Here is a 13,169-nt window from a genome sequence, read left to right as displayed (position 1 = left end):
CAATAATCAGCACCCATTCAGGTAGGTTTGTATATGAAACTTTCGAGTTTCAATGAGCTTGAAACTCATGCTTGAGATTTTCACTAACCTTCAACTTGAATGATTTTCATAGATGATGAGAATTTGAACCTAAATGGCATACGAATACATTACTTGATGGAAAAATCAAATACTATATATGTAAATCAATGCAACATGGAATGTGATTTTATTGCAGGGCAAGGTGGTGGAGTTGTACAGCGAATAACAAGTGAAGCTTGCCAAGTACCTCCAACGATACGTGAAAATGAGAATGACTTTTTTTTAGCATATTTATACTCAATGACATGAATTTCCCTTGTACTCCTTCTAGTGATGCTTGCTGTTGGCCATTGTCAATTCTTGTTGACAAGTGTTCATTGTTTTCTGGCTTATTTTAAATACTATATATATAACTTTTATATCCTTATGAGGTTGTGTGTTGAGATTTCATATTTATTAGAAATATGAAGTCAATTTTGTAAGGCAGAGTTAATCCTAACACTACTAGAATTTTTTTTATTATATGCGACTTTTCCTGTGAATTTTTCATAAAAATTCGTAGGAAACGTTGTTCTTGCAAATTTTTTTGCGAAATTTTATTTGTAGGTAATACATTCGTGGATAATATATTTTTGCGAATTTTAAAATTCGCAGGAAATTTTCCTGCAAAATTTCTTGCGAAAAAAATCCGCAGATAAAGTTTCTTGCAAAAAAAAATTTGCAAGAAAGTTTCCTGCAAAAAAAATTTCGCAAGAAAGTTTCCTGCAAAATTTTTCACAAGAAATTTTGCAGGAATATTTTTTACGAAAAAAATTAAAAAATTTACTATAAGTTCTATCAATAATTTTTTAACTTTCAAATGCTCACGATGAATTCATCTGAAACATTTGTTTCCATGCCTCCAACATGTGATACATAATCTTTTAAATTCTAAGACTATAGATTATAAACCTAACACTCAACCATACAAATCAATTTGTAAGGTAAGTGTTGCCCCAACTTATATACTCTTTAATTGTTTTATTTTCAATCGATGTGGGACTTGAATTTTTTTTAAAATATTAAACTTATAAATTTAATTTTTTTTTTATTTTTCTTGTGGATTAAAATTTGCAGGAAAAGTTACCTGCAAAATTTTTCTACCATTTAGTAATCATTACTTGCGAATTTATTTTTGTAAGAAAATCTGCAAGAAACAAAATAAAATTCTTACAATATTTTCTACAAATTTTTACCATGGAAAAAAATTTCTATGATTATTAAAATTGTAGCAAAATTTGTAAGAAATATCTGTAAATTATTTTTTGCAAATAAATTTGCAAAAAAAATTTGTGAATATTTTTTTGCAGGAAAATTCGCAAAAAATTTCTGCAAATATTTTTTTGCAAGAAAATCTGCAAAAAATTTATGCGAATATTTTTTTGTAGGAAAATTCGCAAGAAAATGACACTTTCCTAGTAGTGTAAATTTTGATATATTTGAAGCCATATAATTTTAATTTTCCATTTATTTGGATTATGTTCTGTTTTTCATTTAATCCAGGGAAAGGAAATGATTATCTTTTAATTCAATTATCATAGTTTCCTTGTTAATAGTTTGCCAAATGAAAAAAATTATATACTTGTACTTGTCTAGGTAAAGATGCATATGTAATGGTTGTTCGCTTCCTTAATTAAATAATTATCATTCTTTTTAGCACTAAACTGTTGAATATGTCAGTGATATTGATTCACTTGAAAAATCTGGCTCTAACTAAGATAACATAAAGTTGAAACTTATTTAGCCTATTCAATTGCCTATTATTAGTTAATGAATAGTTGGAGAAAACGTATTCTTCCGTGACTATATTAAATTTTTTTTAGTATCACCTTGATCAAATGATAGTCTGATATCTAATTTTAATCTTTTTTGTATTTTAACACTATTAGAAAAAGTATTATTTTCCTGCAAAAAAATATTTGCAAAATTTTTTTGCGAATTTATTTGCGAAAAATAATTTAGAGATATTTCTTACAAATTTTGCTACAATTTTAATGATCATAGAAATTTTTTTCCATGGTAAAAATTTGTAAAAAATATTGTAAGAATTTTATGTTATTTCTTGCAAAAAATAAATTCGCAAGTAATATTTACTAAATGGTAGAAAAATTTTGCAGGTAACTTTTCCGGCAGATTTTCATGCAAATTTTAATCCGCAGGAAAAATAAAAAAAAATTTAAATTTATAAGTTTAATATTTTAAAAAAATTTCAAGTCCCACATCGATTGAAAATAAAACAATTAAAGAGTATATAAGTTGGGGCAATACTTACCTTACAAGTGGATTTGTATGGTTGAATATTAGGCTTATAATCTACAATATTAGAATTTAAAAGATTATGTATCACATGTTGGAGACATGGAAACAAATGCTTCAGATTCATTGTGAGCATTTGAAAGTTGAAGAATTATCGATAGAATTTATAGTAATTTCTTTAATTTTTTTCGTAAAAAATATTTTTGTAGAATTTCTTGCAAAAAATTTTGTAGGAAACTTTCTTGCGAATTTTCCTACAAATTTTATTGCAGAAAACTTTCCTGCAAATTTTTTCGCAAGAAATTTCGCAGGATAATTTCTTGCGAATTTTAAAATTTACAAAAATATATTATCCACGAAGGTATTACCTGCAGATAAAATTTCATAAAAAAATTTGTAGGAACAATATTTCCTGCGAATTTTTCATAAAAATTTACAGGAAAAGTCATATGTAATAAGAGAAATTCTAGTAGTGTAATATATATATATATATATATATATATATATATAATACCTTATATACCCTTGAGATTGTTTCTGTGGTAAACTAGATGTCTTATATTCATGGGATGTCTAAGGCTCTTAGTTTTGTTCCTTCTATTTTGGAAAGGGATCTTCCTCTATGTTGCTAGATGCATTATTCTTGAAGATTGCATTATTATCAATGAGATAATTTTTATGATTAATTGTAACAATTTTTAACTTTTAGTCGGCACACAACAAAAGTTAATCTAGATCATTTTTACTGGATTTTCAAATTAGAAATTGCTAAATTCATCCGAGCACTAGATCAAGGGATAACATATTTGCTTATATACAAATGAAGGAAGGACATATATTCATACTGAATTAGAGGTTATTTGGTGGTAGTAGTAGCAATATAACGGTAAGTGTTTTATATGTTTTGTGCTAAATTAAATTATATTAATACTTAACTAAAGTTTAATATTGTATGCATATATATTTTATTAATTAATAAGGCTAACATTAAACATTTTTGTATTTTATAGGATGAAGAGAGTAGACATTGTGTACCAACACCACAAGGAGGATCTTCATTAGATAGTAATGTTCATGGAGTTTGACATTATTTTTTTTTGTTAGACATGATCAACTAATGAATTTGAATTTATGTTTTTACATTTGAAGCAAGATTAATTTTGGGACGATTTACATATTTTACTTTTGAACATTGATGATGAATTTAATTTTTTGAGTTACTTAATAGGTTGAATATGTTTTAAAGTTGTTGGATGTTAATCTTAATAATGAAAATATGTGTCATGTTAGACCTATGACTACATGTTGTCTTGATTTTTTTATAATGTTAAAAGTTATTAATTCAACATAATTGTATATGATTATATAACAAGAAACATATAAATATTATTATAATTATTGGTAGAATTTACTAAAATAAGTGATCTTATTATTATTTAAGAGTTACTTGAATTAAATAACAATATAATATAATAATTATTAATTTTAAATGACTAATATAATTAGTGACAATTTTAAATAATAATTTGATAAATATCTAAAATATATAGATTTATCAATTTATAATTTATAATAAGAACGCGTTTTTAAAATAATTTCAAATATATTTGTAAAATAATAAAAATGCACTATTTTAATATAGAATGAAGTGTATTTCTTGATTATAATGTATTTTTTGACTATTTAAAATCATCATAAAATGTAAAATCAAACGAAAGTACAATTTTGTAGCGGTTTAAAACTGTTAGAAAATGTAAAATACTTAAACAAAAGCGCAATTTTGTGGCGGTTTAGGATTCGGGGTTTAAGATTCAGTGATTGAATCCTCTGAAACCCCTGGAAATACAAATATTTGTTGTGGTTTTAACCGCTAAAAAATGTCAAAAATAACCCCTACAAATCACACATTTTTTTTTGGTAGTGTAGAGAAGTTTAAATATATTTTTCTTTCTTCTATCTTTAGATTTTAAGTGATTATTTTATTTGTTACACTAACAATTAGTTATATATAGCAAGATCGGTCGAAAGATAAGTGAGATTTAAAACAAATTTTGAGATTTATTTTCTTTAAATGAAAAAGACGTAAGATTTTTTTTTAATTTTATTTATCAATATATGTGCTATATATATATATTTCATAAAAGTTAATAGCAATTTTTTTATACAATTAGTGTTTAACCTCCATGGCATGTTATTTTTTTATTTGCATAGATTAATATCATTAAAATAGCAATAAGCAAGGTTTTTAATTGGTTACTTTTAATTTCTTTTATTATCTTTTTAGTTTGTTATAACATTTATGTCTTACTTGATTTTGATATAAAAATTGCATGGTCTATATATATTTCTATATTTTTTTTACATTTTATAATGTATTTTTGCTAAAAAAATTATATTAGGTAAGACACTATCTTTTGCAAGAATAGTCATTTCAATTTTAAGTTCCCAAGCTCACATTAAAGAATATAAAATACAAATGAAGATGAATTTAATCCCAATTTTTAAATAGTTAGAATAAAGAGATTGAATCAGTTTTATAAAATAAGTAATTTTGAAAAATTAAAAATTTTAAATTATCTGACCTCAACTCATTCATTGCCCAGTTGCTTAAGATTGATAGTAAATAACAATTTTTTTTATCCCATTTCATTGAAAATAAAAGAAAATTGAAATGTGTAACTCAGTCAATATATAATAGCTAGATTGGATGATTCGGTCAATATTGGATAAAAGTGATTATAAAGTGAATGAAGTGACTGATTAGTTATAGTCACAACCAAAAAAATAAGTGATTTAGAGATAAGCAATTGACACATTTTCAACTATAAAAAGAGCACTTACAAAAGAAAAAGGGAGTCTCAAAGTACATCCGTAAAAATGAAACTCTCGAAAAAAAAAATTGCTTGCCATTGTTTCTCTCTAATTTGCCAAATGAATAGCAATTTTAAATTGGTATTGGGTTGTGATCTAATTTGAAGTGTTCACCACATATTTTGAGGTCATGGAGGTTTTATTTTTTTTTCTTTTCTCACTTTTTTATCTTTGATGTATCACTTTCTATTTATATTTTTTTAGACATGTATTGCATTGTATTATTCGATTTAATGTGCTTCTTTTATGTTAGTTTTTTTTTTGTTTATATTTTATTTTTGTGAACATCAAACTGGGTACACGTGAGTGAAGAATCTGAAGATGACGAAGTTTTATGATAGTAGCATTATAATCAAAAAATAAGGTTACTAATTTTGATATTTGTGTTATTGACTAATCAGAGTACTTTGAACATTATGCTGCATTGCAACTTCTTTTTATGATTTCAATATTTTGTTTTGTTCAAAAGTGAGAAATAAACATTTTTTTTTAAAAGTAATAGATTTTATTTTAGCTTTGTATAAAATATAATTGTGTTGGCAATATTAATTTTACTTCGCATAATAATTAATGATGTTAATCGAGTAGTTATGCTAATATTAATCTCATATAACAGTTTATGAATACTCGTTTACTTTCATGACTTTTTTTTATTTTTATTTTTTAATAAATATAAAATTAAAAATTATCCAAATACATATTAATCAATAATGTTAATTAAATAATAATTTTATTTTTTATGTTATTTATTTTGAAAATTTAATGATTAATCATTTATTAGCTTAAATTTTTATGCAATTTAATTTAGATAAAATGTATAAAAAAAAATGAAAGTTATTTCTTTATAAAATATTCAAAAATAAATAAATATACTTCAACCTATAATATTAATTAAATAATAATTTTATCTTTAACATTATTGTGGGGCTTTAATAATTAACTATTTTCTAGCATAAACTCTTATGCAATTTTTTCCAAAGAAACCTATATTCCATAAAATTAAAAATTAAAGGATAAAAATATTTCTTAAGGATAAAATAAATATTTATAAAGTATATAATTTTATATAATTAATTAAAAGTATAATTTTTAAGATGCATTATAAAATGTTAGTACGTTCTGTTCTTACCGGGGATCTGAGGTAGAGTTGATCCGTTGGGTAAGGTCGGTGAGCCTCCTTCGCTGGTACGTTGGTGTTTCAAGATGGGGGTGGTACCTGCAAAAGAGACTCTGATGCTAAAGTTAGGGTTTGTATGAGTATGAGTCTCGTATAAGTATGCACGTACCTTGGTGTGAATTAGGGTTGTGTTGGGCCTTGGGCTTGAGATCAGTTATGATCTGATTAGATAGGGGATCTCGTCTAGGCCGAGATCTTCCCAGCGCATGTCCGAGGTCGTCCTGCGCTGTTATGCCGAGCCCGAGCTCGGCATAGCAGCACAGATAGTACATGAGCCCCCCGAGCTCGTTAAGTGGCTGTGACCCTTCGCGTACGCTTGCCTTTCAAGCTGCCATGTGTTGCAATCGTCGCCTCATTTTTGAAAACGTGCAGGCGGCGCATGAGTGAGGGCGACGGTTATGCAATTATGACTGGTGCTCGTCATAATGGGGGTCATTAAGTGAGTCGCCAGTTATGCTCCCTGGCCGACACGTGTTGTGGCCGTTTGGATTTTGGAAAACCCCTTTTTCTTTCTCTCGCGCCCTTTCTCCTTCACTTTACTCTTTTTTCGCCCTTTCAGCTTCCTACGCACGCTGTCTTCTTCGCTTCCGTTTATTCCTCACCTTTGTCTTCTCTGTTTCCGTCGCCATTTTTCGGCCACTGGGTTGTGCTTCTTCTTTACCGTTCTTTCGTTTGTCACAGGAGTACCAGGTACTTCGATTTCTCTGTTCTCTCTCCTTTCTCCAATCTTCTCCTTCTTCGAGTCTTTCTTGTTTTCTTGATGGCTGGAGAGAGTGGTGCCGGATCTTCCGCGCCTGCCAAGGGCAAAGGTAAGGCGCGGGGCAAGGCGGTGGCTACCGAAACGGCCACTACCGAGAAGAAGAAGGTGGTGAACCCGCCTAAGGACCTCGTTCTAAGCATTCCTGGCTACGATTGGGTCAGGCGCGAAGTGGGGGAGACCCAAAGTGTGTTTAGGTCTTTCCTTGAGGTCAATGCGGTTTGGAAATCGCACAGAATTTGTGACCATTCCCTTTCCCGAATGATCCGGCTTGAACCCTGTCAGGCCGGTGAGGGTGTGTACATGGGGAAGTCCACAGACCCTCCCCATTTCTATGTCTACCTGTGTTTCTTTAGGGATTTAGGCATCTGCCTTCCTTTCACTCAATTTGAGTGTGATTTTTTGAATTTTATCAACTCGGCTCCTTGCCAGTTGCACGCAAATAGTTGGGATTTTTTGCGAGCTTTTCAAGTTCAGTGTTCAGCTCTAGGGATAGAGGTGTCTCTTCCCATTTTTCTTCATTTTTACCAGCTGAAACTAGGTGTTCCGCCTTATGGCTTACTATCTCTGAGTGGGAGTAGGGATGGGGGTTTATTCACCCTTTACTCCCAGTCATATAAAAATTTTAAACAAGAGTTTTTCCGGGTTGCACTTGTGGATGTCGACCCGTTGGCGGATGGGGCGTTCTACTTCGGCGGGTTGCCGAAGTTCCCCTTCTATTGGTGCCCCAAACCGGCTAGGTTTCACGGGGTGGGCCAATTACAATTGACGGCTTCGGAGGCGACCGCCATTGAGAACCTTATAGCACTTCCCCGCCCGCTGGATTGCAAGCTCGTCCTGTCGCTTGCAAACTCGGCGTACAAGGAGAGGGGCATAGAGAGTGAGTATTCCGTTTTCCTTAGATTGTTAGGGTTTGTGAAGTCTTCTTTTGCTGATGTGCTTTGTTTTCTATGTTTGCAGGCATAATGGGAAAAAATAAGTGGCGTGAGCTGAAGCACCGCTACAATGTTGCCGAGATCGAGGTCCCCGAGCCTCAGGAGGAGGAGATTTCCCCTGAAGATCAACAGAAAAAGAAAGAGGGGAGAGAAGGAGGTCGGGGGGACCTTAGTCCCTCTAGGTGCCGAGGAGGTGACTTCCAAGGCCGCTGATGTTGACGCAGTGGACCTCACTGGGAGTCCACTGCCCGAGGAGGCTTCTTGAGTGGCCACCGAGGGGGTGGCGCGGGTTGCTGAGCCTGTTGCTCAGGCTGCTGAGGTGGTAACCCTGGCTACTGAGGAGGTCACCCATGCTGCTGAGGTAGGTGTTTTACCCTATGGCCTTCCTTGTATGTGGCATTCTTTTGTTTTAGCTTTATCTTAAAAAGATATGTTGTTGTTGTTGTTTTTTTTGTAGGCGAGCAAAGCCGCCGAGGTCTTGGGGACTCCGAGCTCAGGGGCGCCAGGGGTAGGTGTCTCTGGTGCCGAGCAGGTAGCATCTGCCTCTGCTTCTGCTGAGGCTCGCGAGGAGGGACTGAGTTTCGGGGCCCAAACATCTTCTCTACGAAGGGCCCCCCGAAGCATCCGTATCTCGCGCACCGCTACGGGAAAGAGAGCTCGTAGGTGCGATTGGAGCATCTGAGTGCTTCGGAGGAGATCGACTCGCTGTGGAGCGCTGTGGTGACCCCAGAGAAGTTCTTCCCCAACGGCTCGCTGAGCACGGCTAATCAGTCTATGATCGATTCAGTCGGGCCAGTGGGGAGCTTTGATGCTGTCCAGGTCTTTCTATAGAGGAGCACGACCATTGTGGATTACTGGAAGCACAAGTGGTCCAAGCAGCAGGAGGACTTGGTGAGGCTGAAGGGCCGAGTTCAACCCCTGAGGGACGAGAACAAGGTCCTGAAGGAGGAGAACAAGGTTCTGAGTACCGCCCTTGGCGAAGCAAAAATGCAGGGGGCCGAGCTTCGAGCAGCGAGGGGAGACCTCGCGAGGGTCCAGAAATTGCTGGAGATCGCCCTGCGTTCCAACGAGAGTTATGCCTCCCAGGTGAGTGAGCTGTAGGAGCTTGCTGCCTCCTCCCGAGGTCGGGTGCGCTTTTTGGAAGACGAGGTGACGTCTTCCCGGGGTCGGGTGCGCTCTTTGGAGGATGAGGTGACATCTCTGAAGGGTGAGTTGGTGGCGGCGGCTGAGAAGTGTCTCTACGACGAGGTCCTTCTCGGTGGCAAAGAGGAGGAGGTTGCTGCTTTGAGAGTGGACCTTGTGAAGCTGGAGGCGGAGAGGGCAGTGTTGGAAAAGAAGCTTGAGGAAACCTAGCGGTCTATCTTGGTTGAGCATAAGAGGGGTTTCCTCAAGGCAACTTGCCAGGCGAGGCTACTTGCCCCGGGGTTCGACTTCTCCACCATGCATGTGGAGAAAGTGGTCCGCTTTGGGAAGCTGGTGAAGGAGAACGACCTCGAGGACAACTCAAGTGAGAATGCCTCTGCTTAGGCCATTTTTGTAATAGTTTAGTTTAATTTTCTCTGCTTTGTTTTGCTCTTTGAATTCAAGTGTTGAACTCCGAAAACATTGCTGTGTATATATGTGTTTTTTGTTTATTTGCCGTTGCGCTTTTCTATGCCGTTGCATTTTTCTTTGATTTTACGTTTGGGCTTGGTTTTTGCCTGTTTTCGCGATTTGAAAACATGTTCGGCATTTGCTGTGTATTTTTGTGTTTTTTCGGGGCTCAAATTTGGCCTGATGTGACTGATTTGATCTTAGGCTCGAATTCGGCCTTTAGAATGTCGTAAATTGACCAAGGTTCGAACTCGACCTTGGCTTTCAAGAGAGATAGATCGTGTTAGGGTTCGAACTCGACCCCGATCTGTCGTAGGGTAACATTTATTAAGGTTCGAACTCGACCTCGAGCTGATGATACCGAGGTTCGAACTCGACCTTTGGTTGCTCTTAGCGAGGTTCGAATTCGACCTCGGGTTTTAGTGTGATATGAGTATCATTACTCATATCGAGGTTCGAATTCAACCTCGGGTTTTAGTATTCATATGAATGACATCAAGGTTCGAACTCGACCTTGGGTTTTGGTGCCACGTATTCAGGGTTCGTACTCGACCTTGACTAAAAGAGAGATAAATTGTACCGAATTTCGAATTCGACCTCGGTGTAAAGTGAAATAGGTTGTGTCAAGGTTCGGACTCGACCTGTGTTTAGTATGAAACATAAAATGATGCGAGACTAAAAAGGAATATGAAAGGAACAGAATGAGTCATTTTATTGATTATTTGTATGTGCCTCGTTAAAAACCCTCTCAGCCAAAACCCATTTTTCTATTTTTTGGGATAAAAGACTGAGGCGGGAAAAGAGTGCACAACTCATTCTTACAAAATTAGCTGAAGTAAAACTTGAGATGCGTAGCATTCGAAGTTCGCAGTATAGGCCTTCCGCTGAGCTCTTCTAGTCGGTACGCTCCATCTTCCAAGTCTTCTGTAACTTGGAATGGGCCACCCCAGGTGGGTGCAAGTTTTCCATCTGACGTGTCTTTCCGTGCTTCGCCTAGCAATCGCCATACCAAGTCACCAACTCGGAAAGAGCAAGGTCGCAGTCGCGTATTGTATCTTCGGGAAGCTCGAAGTTTACAGGCTTCTTCGTGGATTTGAGCTTTGTCTCTGAGCTCGTCAACCAAGTCGAGGTTGGCTGCTAACTCTCGAGTGTTTTGCTCACTGTTGAAAACTTGGCGTCGGTGGGATGTCTCTCCGACTTCCACTGGGATCATTGCGTCAGCCTCGTAGGTCAGCCTATAAGGTGTCTCTTGCGTGGCTGACTGGGGGGTGCAATGATACGCCCAGAGGATGCTAGGAAGTTCCTCAGCCCATTGTCCCTTGGCGTTCCCGAGGCACTTTTTGAGTTCTCAGAGTATTACCTTGTTAGCTGCTTCGGCTTGACCATTAGTTTGCGGATGTTCCACCGAGGTCGGAAGATGTTTGACTCTGAGCTCCCGAAGAAAGTCCTCGAAGTCCTGCGCGATGAACTGTCGACCGTTATCAGTAACAAGGGAATGGGGTATCCCGAATCTGCATACGATACTCTTCCAGGTGAATTTTCGTATGTTCTCAGTGGTGATCCTAGCCAGTGGACATGCCTCGATCCACTTGGAGAAGTATTCGATTGCCACCAGGAGGAACTTGAGCTGACCCTTCGCTAGGGGGAATGGTCCTAGGATGTCCATTCCCCACTGGGCGAAAGGCCACGACGACATCATTTGGTGGAGAGTTTTGGGTGGCTGCCGATGTGAGTTGCCGAACTGCTGACATTCTTTGCATTTTTGTACGTAGTCCTGACAATCTGATTTTAAAGTGGGCCAGTAGTACCCTACTCGGAGTACTCTGGTCGCCATTGAACGTGCCCTGAAGTGCATGCCACATATGCCCCGGTGGATCTCCTCAATGACATAGGCTGCCTGGGGTGCAGTTAAGCACTTGAGTAGTGGGGTGGAGATGCCATGCTTGAATAGTTCATCGCCAATGATGACGAACTTGGCCGACCTCAACCTCATCTTCCTGGCTTCATCCCTGTCCTCAGGCAAAACTCCTACCTTCAAGTAGCTCCAAATGTCTGTCATCCATCCCTGGTCTTCACTATCGCTAGCATTGATGACCTTGTCGTCCAGGTTGGGTGAGTGCAAACTCTCCTGGATGATGGTCCGATGTTGTCCAGGGCGCTTGGTGCTCGCGAGTTTTGATAGGAGGTCGGCTCTGGTGTTCTGTTCTCGCGGTACATGCTGTATAGTGAACTTGTCAAAGGACGAGATCTGTTGTGATGCCATGTGGAAATACCGCTGTAGGAGAACGTCCTTGGCCTGGTATGTTCCATTGAGCTGCTCGACCATAAGTTTCGAGTCGCTGTTGCACCTTACTCTCCGAGCTCCGAGGTCATGAGCCAACCTTAGCCCTGCAAGAAGTGCCTCATATTCTGCTTGGTTATGGGTTACCTTGAAGCTGAATTTGAGTGATTGCTCCAACGTGACTTGGTTTGGTCCCTCCAAGATGATACCTGCACCACCACCTTTGGAGTTGTAGGACCCGTCGACGTGTAAAATTCATACCTGTGGTTCTTCGACTGAGGTAGGAGTGAGTTCGGCTACGAAGTTGGCCAAGCATTGGGCTTTCAGGGCTCCGCGACTTTCATACTGGATGCCGAACTCGGATAGTTCTACTGACCAGGCTATTATCCGCCCGGCGAGCTCCAGCTTCCTCAAGATCTGCTTGATAGGGTAGTCAGTCTTGACGACTACTTGGTGACTTTGGAAGTAAGGTCAGAGGCGTCTGGCTGCCGTGACAAGGGCCAGTGCAAGCTTCTCAATGGTTTGGTACCTCTTCTCCGTGTCTTGGAGGACTCGGCTGATGAAGTAGATCGGCGTCTGCATTTTTTGGTGCTCCTGCACTATGACCGCACTGATTGTGCTTTCTGCCACTACCAAGTAGAGGAGGAGGTCGGTTTTGTGATCCGGTCTCTACAGGATTGGAGGAGTCGTGAGAAAAGTTTTGAAACTTCAGAAAGCTTCCTCGCACTGATCCATCCACTGGAAGTCTTTTGGCTTCCGTAGCAGAGTGAAGATTGACCCTGCTTTCTCCGCGAGTCTAGGGATGAAACTGGAAAGTGAGACCAACCTTCCGGGTAGGCGTTGGACTTCTTTCACCGTTTGAGGACTCTGCATCAGGATGATGGCTTTACACTTCTCAGGGTTAGCCTCAATTCCTCTGCTAGTGATCATGAAATCGAGGAACTTACCTCCCTGGACGCCGAAGACGCACTTCTCTGGGTTGAGACGCATGTTGTGTCTCTTGATTTGGCTGAACACCTCGACAAGGTCGGCAGCGTGGTCCGCGGCTGAGGTGGTTTTGACCACCATGTCGTCAACGTAGACCTCCATATTTCGGCCAATCTGCTGATGGAAAACCTTATCCATTAGTCGCTGATAAGTGGCCCCCGCATTTTTGAGACCGAAAGGCATCACTCGATAGCAGTAATTGGTGTGATCAGTGATGAATGACGTGTGCACCTCGTCTGATGGGTACATCAT

General features: G+C 37.8%; 1 protein-coding gene across 1 annotated transcript; it reads right to left on the bottom strand.

The window, feature by feature from the left end:
• Positions 1-9,405: 9,405 nt before the first annotated feature.
• On the bottom strand, positions 9,406-13,169 carry LOC109812505 (transposon Ty3-G Gag-Pol polyprotein). Its single transcript, XM_083061004.1, has 6 exons — positions 12,757-13,169; positions 12,460-12,709; positions 12,192-12,347; positions 11,010-12,077; positions 10,492-10,910; positions 9,406-9,529 (listed from the first exon to the last, which is right to left on the bottom strand). The coding sequence occupies exons 1-6, from the start codon at positions 13,167-13,169 to the stop codon at positions 9,406-9,408; spliced, it is 2,430 nt and encodes an 809-aa protein (XP_082917130.1).

Source organism: Cajanus cajan, chromosome 7, assembly GCF_000230855.2.
Source record: "Cajanus cajan strain Asha chromosome 7, NIPB_CcT2T_4, whole genome shotgun sequence".
NCBI lineage: Eukaryota > Viridiplantae > Streptophyta > Magnoliopsida > Fabales > Fabaceae > Cajanus > Cajanus cajan.
Note: the sequence above shows the minus strand (reverse complement) of the source record. Positions and strands in the feature narration are given on the sequence as shown.

What these genes read in the sequence shown, in the direction of transcription:
- LOC109812505 (XM_083061004.1), bottom strand. Translation starts at nt 13,169, where the DNA reads ATGATGTACCCATCAGACGAGGTGCACACGTCATTCATCACTGATCAC. An exon ending in GTCCAACGCCTACCCGGAAG is followed by an intron (nt 12,710 to 12,756) that starts GTTGGTCTCACT and finishes CGGAGAAAGCAG; the next exon opens with GGTCAATCTTCACTCTGCTA. An exon ending in CTCCAAGACACGGAGAAGAG is followed by an intron (nt 12,348 to 12,459) that starts GTACCAAACCAT and finishes CCTATCAAGCAG; the next exon opens with ATCTTGAGGAAGCTGGAGCT.